Genomic DNA, 23,101 nt, shown 5'->3' with positions numbered 1-23,101 from the left:
CGGTTTCGACCTGGAAGGGTGTGGGCAGTGGGGTCCTGCAGGGTTCGGTCCTTGGACCGATACTCTTTAATGTCTTCATCAGTGACTTGGACGAGGGAGTGAAATGTACTCTGTCCAAGTTTGCAGATGACACAAAGCTATGAGGAGAAGTGGATATGCCGGAGGGCAGGGAACAGCTGCAAGCAGATCTGGACGGGTTGGACAAGTGGGCAGAAAACAACAGAATGCAGTTCAACAAGGAGAAATGCAAAGTGCTGCACCTAGGGAGGAAAAATGTCCAGCACACCTAGAGCCTAGGGAATGACCTGCTGGGTGGCACGGAAGTTTAAAGGGATCTTGGAGTCCTAGTGGACTCCAAGATGAACATGAGTCGGCAGTGTGACAACGCCATCAGAAAAGCCAATGGCACTTTATCGTGCATCAGCAGATGCATGACGAATAGGTCCAAGGAGGTGATACTTCCCCTCTATCGGGCGCTGGTCAGACCGCAGTTGGAGTACTGCGTGCAATTCTGGGCACCGCACTTCAAGAGGGATGTGGATAACCTGGAGAGGGTCCAAAGAAGGGACACTCGTATGGTTAAGGGCCTGCAGACCAAGCCCTACGAGGAGAGACTAGAGAACCTGGACCTCTTCAGCCTCCGCAAGAGAAGGTTGAGAGGCGACCTTGTGGCTGCCTATAAGTTCATCATGGGGACACAGAAGGGAATTGGTGAGGTTTTATTCACCAAGGCGCCCCCGGGGGTTACAAGACATAATGGCCACAAGCTAGCAGAGAGCAGATTTAGACTAGACATTAGAAAGAACTTCTTCACAGTTAGAGTGGCCAGGGTCTGGAACGGGCTCCCAAGGGAGGTGGTGCTCTCCCCTACCCTGCGGGTCTTCAAGAGAAGGTTAGATAAGCATCTAGCTGGGGTCATTTGAACCCAGCACTCTTGCCTGCTTATGCAGGGTGTCGGACTCAATGATCTATTGAGGTCCCTTCCGACCCTAACATCTATGAATCTATGAATTTGTCCCTGCACGTATTTGCATGCCCAGGTTTGAGGGTTTTTTTTAATGAAACTAATTTAAAAAAACCCCAAACAGCTTTGACAGAAGTAGCTTATGGCCAGATAACTCTCTTTCCTTCCCTGCAAGATTTATTCCAAGAGAGAAATTTGAATGGATACTAGCTGGGCATAGGTCAGATTCAACAGCTACTGCATAGCCTCAAGGCCCGCCCCCCAGCTTATATGAAAACTGGCAGGCTAGTAAGCTTTTCAGCTATCCTGTTCACACAAAAACACTGTCATCTGTTTGGTGAGCATGCAGTAGCTTCACAGTTCTTAAGAGAGCCCAACTGTCCTCTAAAAAGCTTTGTTAATTTTGCTTCTCTAAAAGGAGAGTGAGCGTACCATGCACTAGCTGGGTAAATGTCAAACAGTTGTGACAATGACCCTATCAGAGCTGCAGATTGATCCAAAGGTCTATTTTAAAAAGTGGGTTGAATATGCCAACTGTAAGACAAGCTGGTCCCCAATTCCTTTCCCCTCCACCCACCCCCCCACCACACACAAAAGAGGTAGAGGCTGAATCTCAGGTACCCCTGCTAGTATTATACCATATTTGGAACAGTAACCCTACCCTACTCCTCCCATGGAGCATACCAAGTTTCAGAGCAATACGAGTAAGCCCATGGATATTAGAACATTTAGAAGAGCTGAGCATTTTAAGGCAAGGGGTTCTCAACCTTAAGTATAAGCTGTCTCCACTATAATTACAAAAGAGGTGCATTTGATCTGAGAAGTAGAAAGAGGGAGGGAGACGGATGCAATGCTATCAGCAGATCTCTTTGAAGTTAGGATACAAGTTAGGATTGTCCTAACAGATCACACCAGGATGTGTAATCATGAGTGGGAGAAAACTAAACTTTAAAAAGTGAATCTCAGCAGACAGCAAAAAAAAGCAGCCTGTTAATTAACCATTGAAACTTTCAAAAATTGCTGATTCTCCACATATTTCAATGAAATACCTGAAGAGGCATTTGGCTTGTATTCATGCAAGAGTTCCAAAAATGTTAACAATATAGTAAAAAGAAGGACATGAGCTGAATATAAATATTGTTTAATTTATTACATTTTCTAGTATATATAATTTTCAAAACATTCATCATAAAATGTGTAATTTGATATAAATTCCAAGTACTTTGCTTTGGAATTCAACAGAGCCTTACATCTTGTCTTCATTAATTATATGCCTCTATCACCATGAATAGAAACACAATATAAAATTTGATGAGGAAAAAAGTATTAAAGTGCTTACACTCCACTTCTCTTATTTTAAATATATATAAAAATAGTTTAGAATATGTACACCAAAATTATTAATCAGTTGAAGGAAGCTTTACAAACCTATGGCCCCAGTCCTGCAAACATGCGCGCGTGCACACACACACACACACACACACACACACTTTATCTATATGTTTAACTACCTAGCTTTAATGATTTCTCATATGTCGAAGGTTATTCACTCAGGTTTGAAGAAACTGTACTGTCTGTGTTTTCAGAAGCCATATATGTGACATCTGGGGCATTCAGGACACAAGAGGTTGATAATTTTAGTGAAAATTAGTTCTTTTTTCCTTGCACTTAAAACTATGCCCTCCTTGTATCTTTAATATACCAAAAGATGCCAACTCCCTACATCTTATGAAACTATCCAACACAGCATTCAAAATCAAAAGATTAAAATAAATGACCCAAGAGTTAATAATTTTATACTGGCATTCTCTGCCCTTAAAAATGGCAGCTTTCTTCCTTCACTTGATTTCTTTCTTGAGTTGGAGGGTGATCAAAATGCGTGGCACTTTGTGCAAATATTCTATTTGTTCTATAAACTGGCCCAGAAAAAAAACACAAACTGTTTTTGTATGGTATCAAACATTTTTAAAAAACCCTTCAGTTAAGCTGGAGTTTATAAAAATAATTTACAACTCTGTGGGCATGTCTACATGAGATGCTGACTGTGCAGTAACCTGATGCTACTGTGCAGTAGTGTCATGTGACAAAAACTGTGCTGAGCTATTACTATGCATTAGTATTAAGATACTGTGCAGCAGCATCACTTAAAAGGTGTTTGCCAGTGCTACTGCGCAGTAACTCTGGTTACTGCACATTTATTTAGTACTTGCTTATACAAGTACTACATAAATGCTCAGTAACCACTGTGTAGTAGCATCTGGTGTAGACGCACCCTGGTAGAAGATTGTCAGTAGAAGAAAGGTGAAATTCACTCCTGGCCAAAAGACCCAGACCAAGGCTTTTGCCTTAGGGCGAGTCTCCCAGGATTCACCCTGCAATAATAAACTCTGGAAAACCATTAAAAAATTCTGAAGATGCCTGTTAAATAGAGAGCTGTTGTGAACCAGATTAAAAAGCACATTCATTTCCATTACAAAGAGATGTTTTGCTTCTGTTTTGATAAATGCATAGACTTTAACAGGCACATGAGAAGTATTGAGGGAAATGAGTTTTAGAAGTAAATACTGCTTTAAACTTGTTTATATCTGTTAAAGAAAATGACAGTGTATATAAGAAAATTAAGATGCCTTTACCCCCAGAAAAGATCCGTTTCAACATAGGGGTTTTTGAGAGATCATTTTGCTATGCAGATGTAACTAAACTGAAAGGGCATCTATACGCGTGACAGATGTGTGCTCCAACACGTGCTACTTAGCACGCAACAGAGCAAACTCAATTAATTGAGTCTCCTGTCAGTCTGCTGGAGCGTGCCAATTAGCATGCTTCATTAGCTTCCACGTCACATGTATTCAGTGTCCCCATGTTTCAAATTGGCAATGGGGGCACTTAACTAAAGCTTGTTGAACTAAAGCTCTCAGAGTTAAAGCGCCCCCACCCCAGAGCACGTGTATAGATGCCCAAAGAGTGCAACCATACTGCTTTGTTCAAATTGGCTTAAGTGATTTCATCTCTTAATCAGAGAAATAAGTGGAGAGTTTTTTGAGTAGGTACAAGGTACTATGTTCCAACACTAGCATCAATACATTATGGGGCATCATGTTCGATTGTGAGATATCTAGTGGAACATACTGGTATTTGGGGCCAAATGCCAATAATTCCTTTCACAGTATTCTATTATCTTGTTGGACAATATGGGCATTTTTACACATGCATGCACCGCAGCACCTGGCACTTGCAGCACATGCATTTGTATAAACAACAATATGTGTGTCAGTGCTTAGAAAATGGCAGCAGTGTGCTTTTGAACTAAAATACATCAAAGGTGTTTTAATTCAAAAGCACACCACTGCCATTTTCTGCATGCTGACGCACATATCATCATTTATACAAATGTATGCAGACTCTATTAATCAAATCTGCTCAGATGTGCTGGATTTCTGGTGCATGGGAGCGGACTAAGGTATGGGTATAAATGCCATATGACCTCAAAGCAGTGCAGAATATTCAGATAGGAAGCAATGCAGCAGGGGATAACAATGAGAGGACCATCTAAAGTAGTGCAGTTAATTTGAAATTGGATACCTGTACATACACTTCATAGTGGTATGCTCATTCCAAAACAGAATTATTTCACTTCCAAAGAGGATTAATTATAGTGAGATAAGAGACAGGTCTTTTTTGGATTTTTTGTTTTTTAAAGAAAATGATCAGTTCTGTGTGCGTGCCTAATGAGTTTATATATTAAAGAACACCCTAAAAGGTATTCTGGCAAAAAGTTTGTCCATGTAGCAAGACCTTGCAAAATATTTTCCTCTTTCAATGGTTAGAACAAGTAGCAACCATAGCCACAAGTAGGTGGCTGCAAAATAAAACAAAACAAAAAGAAGAGGATTTAACAACTAGGTTTTAGGATTTCTGGAAGCCAAACTTGATTTGCTATTCTGAAAAGTGTTGAATCTTTCTGCAAGGACATTTTCCTTGTCTGAATTAAATGTAAGGTAAGTTCTCTCTCTACATGCATGATTTAACTACATTACTGTGCTCAGATGGTATGTGTGCTTAACAAGGAGTTGTCATAATGACAGTTTTATACTGAGCCACAATAAGATACCAGAGAATTTCAGGACTTGTGGTGATGCATTTGAATTAGGAAGCTCTTCATTTAGGAGGAGGAGGTTATTCTCAAACTGTGCTAGCAATTCTTCCATCACTGCCTACCAGAAATGCTGGCTTTAGGCTGTGACTTCATGGAAGCATCCTGTAAATGCCATGCCATGCAGCAGCTTGACACTAATCATTCCCACTGTTTTGCCAATTGCCAACCAATCATCACAAGTGATTAACAAACCCCAACATGCTTGTAGTGCTTTGGTGAAGACATGCACATTGCTACTGAGGGCTGATGACAGTTTATCTCGAGGTGGTTTCTTCTGCAGAAGTCAGCCACAGTGATGAAAGTTAGTCTCCGGCAACAGCAACAACAGTGGGGGTGTTTAACCTCAGCATCCAGATTGAACGACATTTCCACCAGAACGCTTTGTCACTGATAGGGTGGTGAATATCTAAAATGAAGGAAACAGGAATACTTTGAGTATATTTAAATGAATCTCAGAGGGGGTAGAACTCAGACATGAAGAAAGCATGCTAAATCCATTTCTTTTCTAAATCACAGTACAGTCAGAACCCATATGTACCACAGTCTTCACTATTCTTCCTAGGACTTTTGTGGGGGAAAGAATAAATTAATAAGGGAATGTTGTGTGTCCTTCTATCATCTCAACAATAATACACTCCAGTCTATACAATTATTGAGTATGTTGATTTCAGTTTGCTAGAAACTGAAATCAACACAAGACAGCAGGTTCCTAAACAGAACAGAAATCATTGCCATAAACCCTTCTCACATCACAATATATGTCACCATAATAGGAATTTTTATAGGCTGAAATTCACCCCAGTAAGAAAGGAACTTCACAAAGCCCTCCATGTTATTTTAGGCTGTCAACAGTGCTGCTGGTTGTGCGGCAGTAAAGAGTGATATGGCAACCAGATGTTTGCCAACTGCAAGAGGACTGACTACGCTTGCACTGACATGCATCCAAAGGTTGGGAGCCTTGCTTAGGAAAAGGAAGCCTCGATTCCAACACATAAGCTAAGATGCTATGTTGCACCTGCAATATGCCACAAGGAGGGACAGGACTGGCTTCAAACTATCCAGGCATCCGTACAATTCTGGGCTGCTCCAAGTGCTAACACAATCCTTGGCATAACTCCAAACAGCCTTGGAGCCCACTTAACGGTATGGCAACCTACTTGGGATACTTAGGGAATCTGGGGCAAGCTGGACAGGCTTCAGAAGTAGAAGCCTCCTGTCAATGGCACAAGGGTCTGGTGGGGAAACAGTCCATGTGGAGCTACTTATTGTGCCTCAACCCAATGAACTTATGATTTTTTTTCCCCTAGAAACTTGCTTAGGGAAGTCATAGAATGGGCTTGTGGCTAGAGGTCACTGGACTGGAACTCCAGAAAGTATTTTTCATTCCCCTCTATCTTAGTCTTCCTATATAACCTCAGGAAAATTATTAACCTTTCTGTACCTCAGAGTCCAATCACTTGCTTCTGTGCATCTTTTCTCTCATCTCTAGGAATTCTGGCTAGGTTCTCCAAAGAGCTTACAATTGCTTACCACTCATTTTTACCAGTGTTCAGCACAGTAGGCCCCATAAAAACTAACTTTATAAAAAACTAAAGGGCAACCAGCATGGATTCGTAGCAGGCAGATCCTGCCTGACTAACCTTGTTTCTTTTTATGACCAGGTCACAAAATGCTTAGATGCAGGAATTGAGGTGGATGTCATCTACTTGGATTTTAAGAGGGCCTTGAATACAATATCTCATTATATTCTCATAGATAAACTGAGAGACTGTGAAGTAGATGATTACACAGTCATGTGGGTGACAAATTGGCTTGGGGGTTGCACCCAGAGAGTGGTGGTATATGTGTCGGTATCAACCTGGAAAGTTGTGGGCAGTGGAGTCCCACAAGGCTTGGTCCTTGGACCGGTGCTGTTCAGTGTCTTTATTACAAACATTATCTGTTTCCTTCTTTGTCTGATCCTAACCTCTGAGTGTGCCAGCCAGTTCTAGCTGCTGTGCAGTCTCTGCACAGCTTGTTGACTAAAACAAATCCAATGGAATCTATTTGGGAATTACTGGAAACATGATTTTTTTGATTGAGAGCTTGTTAGTTATTCAAGTGAAGACAAGATTATAGATTAAATAACTGAAAAGCATTTATTAATGAACCAGCTGAGCTATGCTGGCTTTATAAGAAATCTAACTTTAATCATATATCCTCAGTTTTAAATACCAACATTTTAAACAGCAACAGTCTTTCTAGGGGAAAAAACACCCCTCACCTCTACCCCTGCTTTTCTGAAGGTTGTGCCACTGAAATTCAAATGAAGGGTGTAGAGACATGTCACATTTACTGCTATCAACTTTACTTCGCAGCAAAAGAGGAATAGATTTACCATACACCATCTTACTATGTAGTAAAAATCACTTGAACTCAGGGTTGAAAAACATATAGAAACTTATGTAGGAAAGTTACTATATAGAATATTTTGCATGTCTGTTCCTGTGATCAGTTTTATCCTGGTGTATCTGTTTGCTCAATGCAAAATGGCTCTTCTGCCACCGAGTAGCCAGGTATACCAGCTTGGGGGAGTTTGTCACTTGTATGTATGTTCTGCACTACAAAGTACAAAATGGGGTAAATTACTCTGTAGTAATTATTAAATGTGTCCACATTTTAAATTGAACTTTACTCTTTAAGCAGAGCTATTGATCTCAACAGGTCCTTTTCGCAGCAAATATTTTTGAGCCAAGCAAGGAAAAGCAAAATCTTGCTCTAATTTATAAAAACAAACAAATTGCAACTCAATTCTCAGTCTTACTGAAGTTGTGCAAAAGTGTACTTCTTATGGGGCTGTTCAGGGAATATAGCACATCAATGTGGATGTCAGTATCTGGCCCTATAAAAAAATGCAAGATTATTGCTTTCTGCAGAGATCAGATTTGCTTCTCTGTAGTTCATTTATAAATATATAAAAACTGGGCTGATGTCACTCATCACTCTAATTTGTTTCAATATATTCAGGACCTACAATTGCCACACAATTTTTAAGCCATTTTGTTTTTCACCGCTGCACTTTGATTTTTGTTGCCTGCACAGGAGATGAGATGACAAAATAGGAACTCTTGAAGGCTGCTGCTAAAAATCATAATAACTCTCTGGAGCTTTTCATTTGTGTATTTCTCCTAAGCCAATTCCATTTTCTTGCCCAAATAAACATGATTAACTGAAATTATGTCTCCAAATTATGTCTAATCATAATTCTATTCATTTTCAATTTTAGCAGCTCAGATGTCCAGAATAAATTACAAGAATCATTCTATCTTCACACTACATATGCTAATTCCCTATTTGAATTCACAGGTTTGCCAACTCCCACTCAGACATCCACTCTAAAGGGCTTCTGATGAACTGAGAACTTGTTTCCCCCTCTCAGAGAACTTCTAAGAAGACCATTATAATATGTTATTATAGAGGAGAGGAAAACCTTTGTCACGGGTGCTTTGAAAATGATTCAAACAGCCACTAATATATTACATTCACAAAGACTGTGCTATGCTGTTTCCTTTGCAAACACAACACATACAAACACAGGTACATGGATTTTACTATTTCTGCAGACTTCTAGTACTTGATGCTATAGCCTGTAGCTAAATTTTGCATATAAAAATACAAGATTCAGCACAAAACCCACAGATTGGAATTCAAGATTTAAGAAGGTCCAGAAGGGATCATGGACCAAAATTCTGAGTTGATATAAATTGACATAACCAGTTGTATCCAATGGAATCTCAGAGTCCCCAGCTGAGGATCTGGCTGCCTTTCTCTATAGAAAAACCAATATTTCAGTTTTAGTGAATTGCAAAACAAAAGTAAAAATAAATTATTTTGCTTTTCTATGCGATTCTTTTTTATTTAATCAAAATGTTGAGTTAAATGGAATCTCTAGGGACAGATTTTAATAGGAAGGTCTTGATGTAGTTGTTCTTTCGGTAGAACACCAGTTTAAAGCCTTTATAACTATCTGAAATTGTAGTCCTTGATAACCAATTGACCAGAAATAATATTTTAAGCTTTCATATGCAGATTTCTGAACAGAAATAGAGTTCTGTGCTCTCAGATAGAGAAGGCAGTTCAACATGGCAGACCATAGTACTAAATACACAGTTAAATAATGAAATAAAAACACAAATCCCAGTCTTGATATAAACTGGTTAAATTTAAACATCATCATTTTTGAGTCATCCAAAAGCAATTTCCATCCTCTAAATCAAAACACACACACACACACACACACACGTGTGTGTGTCATATATATATGACTGGTTGTCTCGGCAGCCAATCACAATGCTTACTGAAACAACCAGAGTGCTCTACACAGACAGAGACAGACGGCCAGATGCGACGGTGGGGAGCGGAGGGTGGGTGTCATGGGGCCGGACACGGAGCGGAGGGGGGGGCGGAACTCTTCGAACTCTCCAGCTTGAAGGTGGCAGCAGCATGGGGTGGTGGCAGAGGGGGATGGAGGGGAAGGCGGGGACGGAATGGGATGGTGGAACGGCTCCATGATGGCTGGGATGGAGTGGAGTGGAGAGGCTAGCACTGCTGGCCTCATCCATCCCATCCCCTCCCCCCCAGCCCTGCTCCTTGGAGGTGGCAGCGGCACAGGATGGTGATGGAGGGGGATAGAAGAGACGGCAGGGTAAGTCCCCCCTTCCCCCCTCCTGGAAGGCAGCAGGGGCACGGGGTGGTGGCATTCCATCCCTGCCCCACCCCCACCATCCTTGATGGGCAATTTGCTAGTTCTTGTATAATAAAGGGCTTAGTCTGTCTGTCTGTCTGTCCATAACCCTCTTGGAGCTCTCTGATTGGTTAGTGAACCAGAGTGTAGAGCACCACCATGACGACAGGGATGGAGGGGATGGAGAGGCACATCAGAGGCGGTGGTGGTGCAGCATGGTAGATGGCGGTGCTCCGTGTCCCCCACCCCCGTCATTCTTGATGGGCAATTCACTAGTTCCTTTTTATAAAAATGCTGAATAGTCAAGTATTTCTGACGTCCGCTCCTGAGAGATTAATATATATTGGCTCTAACTATATTTCAAAATTATGGGATATATCCTCAAAGCTACAGGCAAAAAGCACATAGCAAAAGCAAGGGAAGGCAGAAGTAAAGGGAGAAGGAGCTATCAGAAGGACTAAAACTCATCTCTGAACTACCCCAATCTTGCTGACACTCTATGCTATGATAATCCCCATGTACAGGCTTAAAGCAACTTGAAAGCTGCCCACTTTATGCTGGTTGATAGTTTTCCCACTGCTGAGGATCACAAATGGGGATCTTCTAGAATACAAAATGACATGAAGGCTCTTACATCATTCTTTTTCTTCATATGCTGGCAGCAAGAAAGGGGAAGACACAGGAGCTTTTGTGCCTGCCCTAGTCTCACATTGGATCTACCTTTTACTGGTGGGAGGTAAATGCGATAATCTAGGACGAACCTTTGGAGGCTGAATGATCCAATTTTAAGGTCATATATTACACTACAAAGTGGCTGCACTATATAAGCAAATCTAGCTTTGTATATAATTTTACTTCCAAATGCTACACATTAGCTGTGAAAACTCACTGACATGGTATACACACCTCTGCACAGACTGGATGAATTCCTATTGTGCTGTCCAACTGCTCTTTTGTCAGTCCACACTTGATGGCAGCTGCAAACCCCTGGGTAACTTCTCCAGCATTTGGACCAAGCACATGGAACCCAATAACTCTCTCCTAAATAAGAGAGAAGTAAATTCAAATAGCCTCATGCATTTATTCTTTTCAGATAATTTTTAAGATTTTTGGCATTGGCAAGACTATAAAACTCTTAAGTTAATATATAATTACACAAATATATATATAAAATTGTCATTACCACTACAAAAGGAAAATTGTAGAAACAATTTTGGTATGTCTATGAAATAAAAAGGAATGACAAGAACTAGAGCATCAGCTCTCTACACAGTTTTGTGCAGACAGTCATCTGACAATGCTAAGGACACAACTATGACATTGTTGCATAAGTTGTGTCTGATTACTGAGTGTGACAGATTTTGCAAATCCATGAGAATTTATTGTTTTCTGAGGTATGTTTTCCCACTAACTTCAATTAGATTGTCTGAGAAAAAATAAGCATGTGTGCAGTATTGGGGAGCACAGTAAGCACCATTGGGGCTATATTAGATGGCCATACACTGCATATTTATTCTCATTTAAATGAAAAATAAATTTAAAAAACTTCCCCTTTAGAAGCTGTTTATATTACAGTATGCATTACAATGCAAGAAAAGCTTATAAATAATTCTAATTAGCTTTTTGATTAGATTGATGTAATTGATTAATTAAATCATTACAGCTGAAAGGTGGCTCAGGCAGACATTCACTGACAAGTAATACATTCTGTCTCAACAGTCAAAATCAAAACATTGGCTCATGGATGCGATGACAGGTATAGAATAGGTCAATTAGAAACTATTCTCAGGGCGTAATATTTCTTATAAACACACAGATAATGTATCTGGCAATTGCCGAAGCAAATTTAAAGGCATATAGTCACTAGCAAATTATCACTCATGTCAGTACACCAATGTTCAAGTGAAAAATATTTGGAAATGTTCTAGCATATCTCTTTACTGAAGCTTGGAGAGAATAATCTGTACAGATATATGGGGTTTTTATTGTCACTATCTTGCTCTGTGTTTTAATACTTCAGGACAGATCCCCAGCTAGTGTCAACTGCCAGGATGAAGTTACCCTGGCTTATACTAGCTCATGATTCACCCCTCTTGTTACTCTGTAGCAAATCTGCTGTGTAGCAAGTCTATCTTCACTGCTAACTATAGAGCACAGCCTTTGTGATTACAGTTTAAGATTATGTTTCCTCATTAGTGAGCATCAGGGCCATTAAGAACTTCTGGTAGATTTCCAGAATAAGAAATAAATAGAACCTTAAAATTTAAAATGAAATACAGTTCATTTTTTTAAATGCCATTAAGAGGAGTTTCAGGCATGAGAGAAATAGGTAACATATAACAAGTTTCATCTTGGATAATCTTTAGCACACAGATGTTTAGATTTATTATAAATGGTCAAGACAATCAACATGAACAAAAGTAACGGCAAAATCCAAAACCCACTGACGTTAATGGGATTCTTTAAATGGCATTGAGGGGGGGAGAGAGAGAGAGAGAGAGAGAGAGAGAGAGAGAGAGAGAGCATGTGTGCGCACGTGTGTAAAGTAAATGGTAACTATTTAAAAAGTCTGTCAACATTCAGGTCAGGTTAGTGACAAACTGAAGTGATACGATGACAATAGCCCGTAAAATGATTACACGGCTGCTTCTTGACCATGGGGAAAATATACTTACGTTATCTTGAATATTGCAAATTATCTTTGCATAGCATTTGTTGTTGTCTCTGCCTGGGACTGTCCACTCCAGTGGCCAGAAAAAACTATGGTATACCTGGGAACAGAATACAGATATTAAACACGTTTTATCAATTTACAACACAGAAGAACGATTTTTCAAAAACTCAGCACTGGCCTAACTCCACGCTATTGAAATCAAAAGAGCAAAAGAGCTCAATGAAAACAGTTATACTGACCCTTGGGTATTTTTTAAAATCTCTCATATATTTTAAAAACTAATATAAATTGTGACACACTGCTAGAACAATTATTTAATTGCATTTATTATTAATCAATTAGCATGGCACAAATAATAGAACACAAAAACTTAAAGGTCTAGAAAACACAACCCATAGGGAATGGTTGGAAGAACTGGGATTTACCTTGGAGAAAAGACAGAGATTTGATAACCGGCTTCATATACAAAAAGGATGGCTATAAAGATGATGGTGATAGACTATTCTCTGTGGCAACAGGGTACATGAACTAATGCTCTTAAATTGCAACAAGGGAAATGTGTGTGGTTAAGTCTTGGATCAGTTTACTTAGGCTGTGGGACCTTCATTGCTGGAAGTTTCTACATGCAGGTTAGACACATTTTGATTGGGATGATTTAGACAGGGACGATCCTGCCTTGAACAGCATGTTGGACTGGATGACATTCTGAGATCCCAACCCTATTTTAATATGATTCTATTACATTATTAACCAATATGATACTTTTCACTTAACTATACATGCACACAGAATTTGGAAAACTTATAAACCATGCAAAACGCAATGAGTCCTAATAGAGGGCTATCTTGTTCTTAGTACTAGCCTGGGAGTGAGTGGAGGGCCCTTCCAACCAGGGCATAAAGGAAAGGAGTATTTTCTAAGTCTCTGAATTTACAGGGAGCTTGGGAAATGCTGCTTCTGAGCACAGTGGAATGCATGTCACTCTAAAACAGGAAGGGTTGTGGAGGAAGACATGGTCAGCATCCCATTTCTCTGTGCACTGGTCTGCACTGCTACGTAAGTTCTACAAAGTAATGAGTCTGCCCCAGATCACTTTATAGCTTTTGGAAGTAGGGGGCACAGTGAGGCAGGGTAGCTTTATCTCAAAAGGAATTATAACATAAGAGTTTCTAACTGTACCCCACTGAGAAAAATTTAAAACGTGCCCTTCAACAAGTAAGGGGGGGTGGGGAGGGAGAGAGAGCGTCATGCTTTTTTTGTTAGTAAGATTCCAAAGGATCTCATAAATACTCTGTATCAGTGGTTTTCAGCCTGTGGTCCCTGGACCCCTGGAGGTCTGCCGACTTTGTCTAAGGGGTCCATCAAAGATGACTATGATCAATTAAAAGTATGTGAATACCCGCACTTACAATTCAAAGGGGTCTGCACCTCCGTTCAAAATTTCCAAAGGGGACTACACCTCCATTCAAAATTTTTCAGAGGTCCTCAAATTAAAAAAAGTCTGAAAACCACTGCTCTATATAAAGGTCTTCTTCCTCTGTTTTTAAATTCAACAAGATTGCTTTGTTTTCTAAACGTTTTAGGCAGAAGGTAGGCAAGGTGGTACCAACATCTTAGTAGCCAAAGTACCACAGATGTGCTAAAGCGATTGCAATTAATCAGACTGGAATTTAGCCATGGCAGATTGATATTCCTTTATAGACTCCTTGGAGCAAAATTTCAGAACTCTAATGGAGGAAAAGCACGTGCATGTGTGACAGCTCTTTCCAGTCTGGCTGTGCAGCCAGCCTGTGGGCAGTTTTACCTGGGAGGTTACAGCAACACCAAGTTGAGAATCAGAGGTAAGTTGAACACAACAGTGCTTCTCAATTGGGGACATCACTAAATTTTAAAAAGTTGTGGAAAGATGCCCCAACTCTGAAAAAGGTTGAGAACCACTGACCTACACAATCATTCACCTAAACCAGGCTCCCACAGTGACTTCTGTGGTAAGTGCAAGAACACCATACAACTATCATACTCTTGCCAAGATATTTTTCTTGCATTTTTCTATAGTGTGTTTTGTAGAATAAATGTGTTGTCTAGATCCCACTCCTGCAAATGCTTATGCATACTTAATTTTACTCATGTGAAATCCCAACAGATTGAATGGGATGATTCACACAAGAAAAAGCCAGTAGTTGTGTACTGTAAAATCAGGGTTTTGGTACAAGAAGTAACAATTATCATTGCAAAATTGCTGTCTGCGTATGAGGAACACAATAAAGAAACTGCTGTACTCAGGCAACTTTGACATCAAAGCCAACTTATTCATTTATGTTATGTTAGTTATGTTTGAAGACAAAGTTTTATTGGTTTTTTTAAATAATATTTCATACCCAAGTCCTGTTTGCCAACAAGAGAACCCACTTGAAGTCAGGTTTACCACAACTGCAAGCAAATGTTAATAACAAGTTTTTGGGTCCAACTAACAAAACAAAAAGCACCTAGAATCCTCTTCCTTCAAATCAGAAAGGTGACCAGATGTTATTTTAATTAACATAAATGTTCTTTTAAATTAAAAACTAGAACTAAAGACCTTACCTCAATATTATTCTCCCCAAATTTCTCCAAAGCTCTCTCTTCTGAAAATCCACAGGCTCCATATTCCATTGGAGTGAACACAGTAGTTGGAACATTCACATAGTCACACTGTGTAGGATAACAGTGAAAATGTAATTTTGTTTAACACCATCCATTTCAATAATAAATCAGGGCAGTGCTAATGTTTCAAATATCTGGAACATGGAAACAAGACATGGGGAATTCATAACCACAAAAGATGCATTTTTAGATAACCATAGTCTTGGGTCTTGTTTCCTTTTACAGGGGTCAACTGGCAAAATTATAGGGTAAAGATGAAATTAATATGTATGACTTACAGAGAGAAGAGATAATTTAGTGCCCTGCTTTCAAATGTAACAGATTTGCATGACAAATGTGCTGTAAATGAAAGATTTTAAAATTCCATCAAAATAAGATTTCCTACAAACCAAACACTGCACAGATCACACATCTAGAAACCATTCCCTCTTTAGCTAGCATAGTCTAAAATATGAAGTGTAAAAAATGAATGAAAATATTTGTGAAACAGGCTTGGAACTGCCAAACAGATCATGTGTCTGATCATGCACCTCTGAACCAGGGAGAGTTTTGCCCTAACTTCAGCTCTATCTTCGAAGAACTCCAATTGTTGGCACAGATCATGTCCCTTTCCTCAAAGACAAGTATTTCCAATAGAATATTTACACTATCTTTATATATTTGGAAATCTGCAACTTGCAAATAATACAATCAAGTCAAAAAGGCAATATGCATAAACTAAATAAAATCAGATGCAATTTTCTTTATCATATTACAAAAATTGACACAGATGCACCATAGACCCAGAGCTCTTCTCCTTGACCTGTTTTCCTAAAAAATTCTTACTCTCACTTTAAAACAAGGAAAAAAAAACCTCTCATAAATTATTATATTGATAAGGAATTACTTTTAATACATTTTCTTTATGGCTAGGAATCACCTAAAAGCTTCTTTTTCCCTGCCAATTCATGCACATTTTTATGCCTCAAAGTCGCGTTTGGGGGGGGGGGAAAGAGTAGTAAAAGTTAGGATGCTATCTAAATAACTAGCTTTCTGAAATCATTGACCAGGATGACTCTTGCTTTGGCAGTATAAAATTCTCAATTTACTAAGACGGAGCAATCTGGCACAAAATTTAAATTAAGACATATTCTGAGTATTAAAATAAAAAAATTGGCTCCAGTTACTGATTTTTTAAGACTTGCTTGGCTGACGTAATGACATTATGCTCATTGGTTCAGACTTCTGTTACAGTAATACATGCCAGCCTAAAATAAACAAATCAATCAAACACCAAAGCTGGTTAACAATTGAACCCGATATGAATATTCAAGTTTTCACAAGAAAAAAAAATCTTTGCATTCAGATTCTGTGGATATGAGGACCCTATTAGTACCCAGACAGATGAACAGCACTCTGAAGAAACACTTTTTTTTCTTTTTATATAAAGGTTGTAAGGTGTGATTTAATATTGGGATACTTCTATTTTATGCCAACATAAATCCAAAATTCTACTGGGGTAAAAAGGGACAAACAATGCACATGTCTGCACTGTCTCATTATAGCACCAGGGAGTGCCACACTGAGACATGCTGTGTACCATACCCCCAGAAACAGAAGAAATGCATTGGGCACAAACCAACAAACTGTCCCTACAAGAGGCACAGTGTAATTTAGATCAGTACTGCCTTTTTCCATATTGGGGTGCTACAGACATGTCCTGTAAGTAAAGATAGATTTCTCAAATATGTGCTAGTGGATCATTCTTTCGTGAATATTTAGAGAACTCGTAGTACGGTACTACCATGAAAATACAAAGATGGGAAGTAAAAACATTAGTTCATATATTATTGAGAATTAACTGCACTGCAAAACCCTACTACAATCCCTTTATGGACAATAAATAGAACTATTAAATGTTTTATGAATTAGACTTAATTAATTTAAAGGAAATGACAATTATAGAGTAGACTGAAGGTAAAATTTAGTTAAATTAGTTCAGTTAATTTTATTATTATACTCAGAGAGAAAAAGATATTAATTTTGCCTGCACTACAGACAAAACAGATCAGCAGTAATATCTTTGTAAAGGGAAAATGGGAGGGATCAAAGCTAATGCTCAAAACCATGCTATGAGTTGTACATTAACATATGGATTAATATACTGCATTTAAAATTTAGAACAATGATAGTTTTGTCAAGATAATCCACTGCTTACTTTTAAGGTTGCTCCAGCATAAAGCCTACGAGTCAACAGTCTCCCTGCTTGGATTGCTACTGGTGTGAGTTCCAGCTTGTCCTCCAACACATCTCCAATGGCATAGATGTAAGGGACATTAGTCTGCTCCTCATCATTGGCAGGAATTTTTCCTGATCTGCAAATTGAATTAATATGAAACAAGCTATGCAATATATTCAGTGCAACAGTCTGGAAAAATAAAATAGCAATAGCCTGGGGAAGCAATGCCTTTTGGCTCCAGAAGGATGCCTACTGCATTTGCTTCAGACACTTTCAGGCAGCCAGACAAAAGAGTCTTAAAAGTCTGCCTAGAGCTCCACAAGGAAGCCCCTATTATTTGGCTGCTTCACTTCTCCAGCACAATAAACATGTAATGTATTTACCTGAATCCAAGATGAGGTTTTTTTCCATATTCAAAAAGGGGAGCAAAGCCCCTCATCTTGGATTTGGGTACAAAGCAGAGGGAGGGGCAGGCTGCTAAAGCTCCAACTCCAGCCCCAACCTGGGTGTGGGGTTGGAGCTGCAGCCACCTGCTCCCTCCCACCCTGACTTGCCTGATCACCATCTACCCCCTGCTCTGCTGCCTGGTATCCTGGAGCTGCTGCTATTCCTGCTACATGACTAGGCTTGGACCAGAGATACCCTGTGTCTGTGCCCCTGACTGGAATGGGGCCAGACCCATGTCAGATGGTAAGGTGGGGTAGGCAGAGATTGCAGAGGAGGCGAGCAGAGGGGCAATGGCTGTGGGGTAACAGAGACTGTGGGATGCAGGTGGCTGGGGATGAAGGCACCATAGGGGAACAGGTATGGGGGGCAGTCAGCAGGGGGGACAAGCAGATGGGTGGCAAGGGGTAAATATCAAGCTGCCGTCCCTCCCCATGCCCCCCACCCCAGCTGCCTGCCCCACTTCTGCTGCTGCTTTCCCCACTGTAGCACTGGAGGGGGGACAAATTTAAGATGGCCCTCCAATAGTTAGATTTGATACATTAAAAATTATAACAAATGTATACAGTTTCCATGTACAGAATCTAATTATTGGGAGTTATCTTAAATTCAGTCATCTTAGATTTGAGTAAATACAGAAGTTCAACTTTCACTGGACTGAGACTGTTGAAATTAATTTCCCCAGGAATAAAGACCATCACCAGTCTCTGCTGAGTGCAAGCAATGTACTCTTGATGTCATCTTTTCCAACATAAACATACAACAGCATGTACAATTCAAAAAAGGAATAAGCTAACGATAAAATGTTACCAGAACAGAACACCGGACTGCATCCCACATTCTCCACCAAAGGAAAGAATGAGATAACCAGTCACACATGACAGATGTTAGTCATTGTGTTTAATGGACTTCTGGAAAGTGTCTGGATAGTATTTTGACATGGACAGGATAGGAAAGAACAGAAGAGAACAGATGCTTTTGCTCCTGGTGTTTACCTACTAATGTTTTTAAAAGTATTGCCTTATTTGATGTGATGTTGGTATATTCAGCAAAAGGCACTTATCTGCTAGGCAGGCTCCTCAAAGTCTAAGCTCCCATAGTCCATCAGGATTGCATGGTGAAGGCACGCTAGCTTCCACAGTTAACAGCGCACAAGGGAGCGATATTGAGAACATCAAGTCTAGACATCTTTGGCTCCATAACCTGAATGGCCAGGTATCAATTTATGGCTTAGCTGCCTGGGAGCAGACTCCAGCCAGAGTCTGCAGCTGGGCTTGACTTTACATCTTCAGACCCACAGCAAGACACTTTAACCACTCTCTCACCACACTCCAATAGAGTCTCTTACTACAGCATAAATGAACTGGAAAGAAACATAAAAGGTCTACTCCAAAAAATAATTATTTTATATCCTAGAGACGAGGTTGCAATCACATCAACACAATAATCAGAGCTGCAAAGAGATATAGCCTTACTTTTTATTGATCTTCACTCCGACTTTGTCCAAGCCAATTTTCCTTGTGCATGCATCCCTTCCCACTGCTAGCAACACCTGTAAAACATCAATGCATGTTGTTGCTAATTTCCTAAAAACTTAGAAGGGCATTTGTATGATTATTTATTTTAAATTATTCTTTATATTACATTAGCAGCTAAAGGTCCAGTCAAGATCAGAATAACATTGTGTTAAGCACTGTACTAACCAAATTAGGGAATGATGCCAGTTGACATTTCAAGATCAAGCTTAAATATCAATCTCCTTCCTCAGGAAAGCATTCCAAATATGTTCTAAGTAAACTCTTGCAAGTCAGACCCTCTTTCTTCTTCATATATTTCTGATACAATATTATTGCAATGAGTTTTTATCAAGAGGAGAGCTTGGAATTGTTCTCTAAGGAAAGGATTTGTTAATGAAAAAATTCAAGGGTCTCACTAAATAAAGCGTGTGAAACTATCCCCCTCCTCTGGGAACCAATTCATCATCTCTTTGAAGTCAAATTGGATAGTGGCATATGGATAAGAAATATTGTGGTGGTGGTAAATTAAGAGCCTTCTTAAGGAAAAGACTGCTCAGATTCTAAAGACCATGAGGCTCTCACTAATATAAAAAGGGGTATAATATGTTGTACAACACGTTTGCTGTTGTTTTCAAGGTGACCATGTCCCATTTTTGCCAGGACAGTCCCATTTAAACATCTGTCCCAGATAACCTTGTAACAGGGAGCCAAAGGTTCCTGTTACTTTAAGAGGAAAGTGCAGCAGGCTAACCTTGCAGTGTAGGCAAGCAGCTGAACAAAGTTACTTGTACTGCAATAAGCTTGCCGTGTGGGGCAGATTTCTAGTTAGCCTGAGAGTAAAGGCTGCAAGCAGAAGGATTAAGCTGCAGCAGGGAAGGGCAGGCTGGCCATTAGGAAAAAAGGGAAACCCCTGTGTATGACTAAGGAGTCATATAACCCAAGGGACTGTGCTTCAGGGCATGTAACTCCAGTGCTTAAAGCAAGCAAGACAGGCAGTCTGGCCTTGCATACTGCAGGGCAAGGAGCTCCTGGGAGAGAGGGACTAGAGGTGACAGACAGGCAGGCACCCAAACCACCTAAAAGAACTAGGAGGAGAGAGCTCAAAGAAGTATGGCTTAGGGGGCAACACTGACCCAGGGCGTGGGAGACTTTTAGTTTGGAAGTGGGTGTTTGTGTTTGTGTTGCATTTAAGTTCAATACCAAAGGACCAGTTTGTGGCTATAGAGAAGGATTGAGGCCATGGACCAGAGTGCCTGAGGCACTTGGGTTTTTGAGCCTTGCAAAGGAGCAAGAAGCGATAACCAGGGGACAGGCCAAAGCTGTGAAGACCACAGCCTGTGCCCTGAGAGCAGGAGGTAAGGGGCAGGCTGGAGCTGCAAGGGCCAAAACCTGAGACCCAAGAGCGGGTGACAGGGGTCAGGCTAAAGCCTTGAGGGCCAGACCCCACGCCCTGAGAGCAGGAGGTAGGGGGCAGGCTGGAGTCATGATGGCCAGAGCTTGCGCCCTAAGAGCAGGTGGCACAGGGCAGACCCCACAGCACCTTTGAAACATTGCATGGCACCCCACAGCACCTTTGAAAGGCCCTCAAGGCATCCCCTAGTGCCTTGGCACCCTGGTTGAGAATCACTTGTCCACATGTTATATGATCTGATTGTTTGATGCTGTAGCTCTAAGTAAAAATCCTCATCTGCCAATAGCAAACACTGAGCAACTCCTAAGAGTCAGATCCAGCCACTGCCTCCACCCAAGCAGGGTCCTGTCACTGCTAAAGCTAAGGGGTAACACTTTCAAAACATGGTAAGTGATTTATTAAGCTCAGTTCCATTAAAGTTTCTGGGGTTTGTGCTCCTGTGTCCTGCAAGGGCTTTTAGAACTTTTATCTGTTGCTTGTTTGCAGACATTCAGCCAATACTTTTTGACATTAAACAACAAAAGCCACTTTCATCTCTGGAAGATCTTTCCAGAAGCATAAAATCTTCATGCTAAGTGAAAGATTTTGTGTGTTCTTTTCTTATGGATTGGAAGACCCATGGTGATATACTTACAGTGTTGTATTCTCCTTCAATTGTCTGACTGCCAGTTGTGGATTTAGCTATAACTTTCAATTTTCCAGGAGTTCCTTCTTCAATCTGCTCAACCTACAATATTATTGAAGGGAAAAAAGCTTTAGTTTAAAATAAATATATGCAAACATATCATTGTATCACCATACTGTACATCATATCATATGATATTCTGGCATTTTAAATCATGGCCCAAGGTCCCAGCACTCATTCTAAAGATACAATGACTTTTCCATTGTCTCCTTTTGCATATTGCATGCATATTTAAATATTTTAATTCTCTGCATCTATTCTTGAAACCCACACAATTATTTCCATTTCCTTTATTCTGTTTGAGAAGGCTGCTTTAAGGGCTAAGGTCCTTGAATTATGCCTTTCAAGGCTGAGGATCTGCAGTAGACACGTCCTACAACTGTAGCTTCATGGCTACAGAAGCCATGACCAAAGACATGCTTCTGCCACCCTGTCCAAATACCCCAGTTTCTATGGACCTAGACACAGAGATTAGTAAGTACACTTGTTCTTCACAGTATGCTGGAGGTATACAGTCCTTGCAATGGGACCCAATCCTTCATGCCTTTTTCATATGGCACTTGCTTCCCTAGGTAAAGATCTCTGTGGCTGAGAAGGAGACAACACTGGAATCAAAATGCCTATAAAGCCATAAGGCAACAAAGAAGCCTAAATGCCACAAAATCAGCTGAAACAAACACTCCTAGTTTCAGATTCAGGGCCAGCTGCAAGCCTTCCATCTCAGGTATCGGCAGCTAAGCTAGACTTCCAGCATAGCAAAAGAAAATATAAAAAAAAAAAAAGAAATTTGAACCTACTTGCAGCTAGACCTCTGTATTTAAATAGATCCTAGAGAGATTTGAAAAGCCAAAGAGATACCACAAGTGTTTTCAAAGCACCCATTGCCTTTGACAAAAACATAGGAGCTGTAAAAGGAACCTGACATTTAATCAAACAGTATCAAACAAGAGTGGAATTTGAAACTACCCAGGTTGCAAATCAATGGAGCTGGCTCTCTGTTATCACAGCTCCTTTCCAATCTGGGCTATGTACATCTTAAAAACAGTGGTTCTCGACCTTTTTTGTACCAGGACCCATTTGCAAACATCGATGGCCAGCCTTGACCCAGTGACCCTCACTCTCAACCCACTGCCCCCCACCCCCAGAACCCAGTGTGTGGGTTTGTGGGGCAGGAGGGGTATGTGTAGGGCAGGGGTGGGCAAAATAAGGCCCAGAGGCCGGATTTGGCCCGTGAGGCCATTCTATCTGCCCCGTGGGGCCCCTAAAAAAAATTTAGAAAATGTATATTTATCTGCCCTTGGTTTCTGTCAAAAATGACAGGAACCAAGGGAAGTAGAACCCAGGGGAAGCCTGGCAGGCTCCCACAACAGCAGGGCCCACCTGGCCCCACCCCCCAGCAGGAAGCTCCAGCTGGGGTTTCTGGCCTGGGAACATGTGGCTGCCTCGGCACAGGAACCACAGATAAAGGCAAGTGGAGGAGAAGGGCAGGTGGGGACCCTGGGCAGGGAAGAAGCGTGGGGTGGGGGAAAAAGCAGCCCCTCCCTTGCCCTGTGGCCGGTGCCCCATACTGCAGCTGCTTGCAGCCCGCCTGGGGCTGCCTGTGCCTGCTCCGGACAGCCCCACATGGGCTGTGAGCGGCTGGAGCAGGAAGGGGCGGGGCCCTCCC

At 40.7% G+C, this 23,101-nt stretch overlaps 1 protein-coding gene across 1 annotated transcript in view; it reads right to left on the bottom strand.

Moving 5' to 3' along the window:
• Positions 1-3,526: 3,526 nt before the first annotated feature.
• The window catches only part of TXNRD1 (thioredoxin reductase 1), a 48,331-nt gene continuing 28,756 nt past the window's right edge, over positions 3,527-23,101 (bottom strand). Inside the window, 7 exon segments of the mRNA XM_025204904.1 lie at positions 3,527-5,526; positions 10,750-10,884; positions 12,519-12,614; positions 15,101-15,208; positions 17,358-17,514; positions 19,298-19,374; positions 21,385-21,477. Of these exon segments, the coding sequence (XP_025060689.1) occupies positions 5,464-5,526; positions 10,750-10,884; positions 12,519-12,614; positions 15,101-15,208; positions 17,358-17,514; positions 19,298-19,374; positions 21,385-21,477 (729 nt within the window). The 3' untranslated portion in view covers positions 3,527-5,463.

Source organism: Alligator sinensis, unplaced genomic scaffold (assembly GCF_000455745.1).
Source record: "Alligator sinensis unplaced genomic scaffold, ASM45574v1 scaffold267_1, whole genome shotgun sequence".
In the NCBI taxonomy this organism is placed as follows: domain Eukaryota; kingdom Metazoa; phylum Chordata; order Crocodylia; family Alligatoridae; genus Alligator; species Alligator sinensis.
This window is presented reverse-complemented; position numbering and strand designations above follow the sequence as displayed.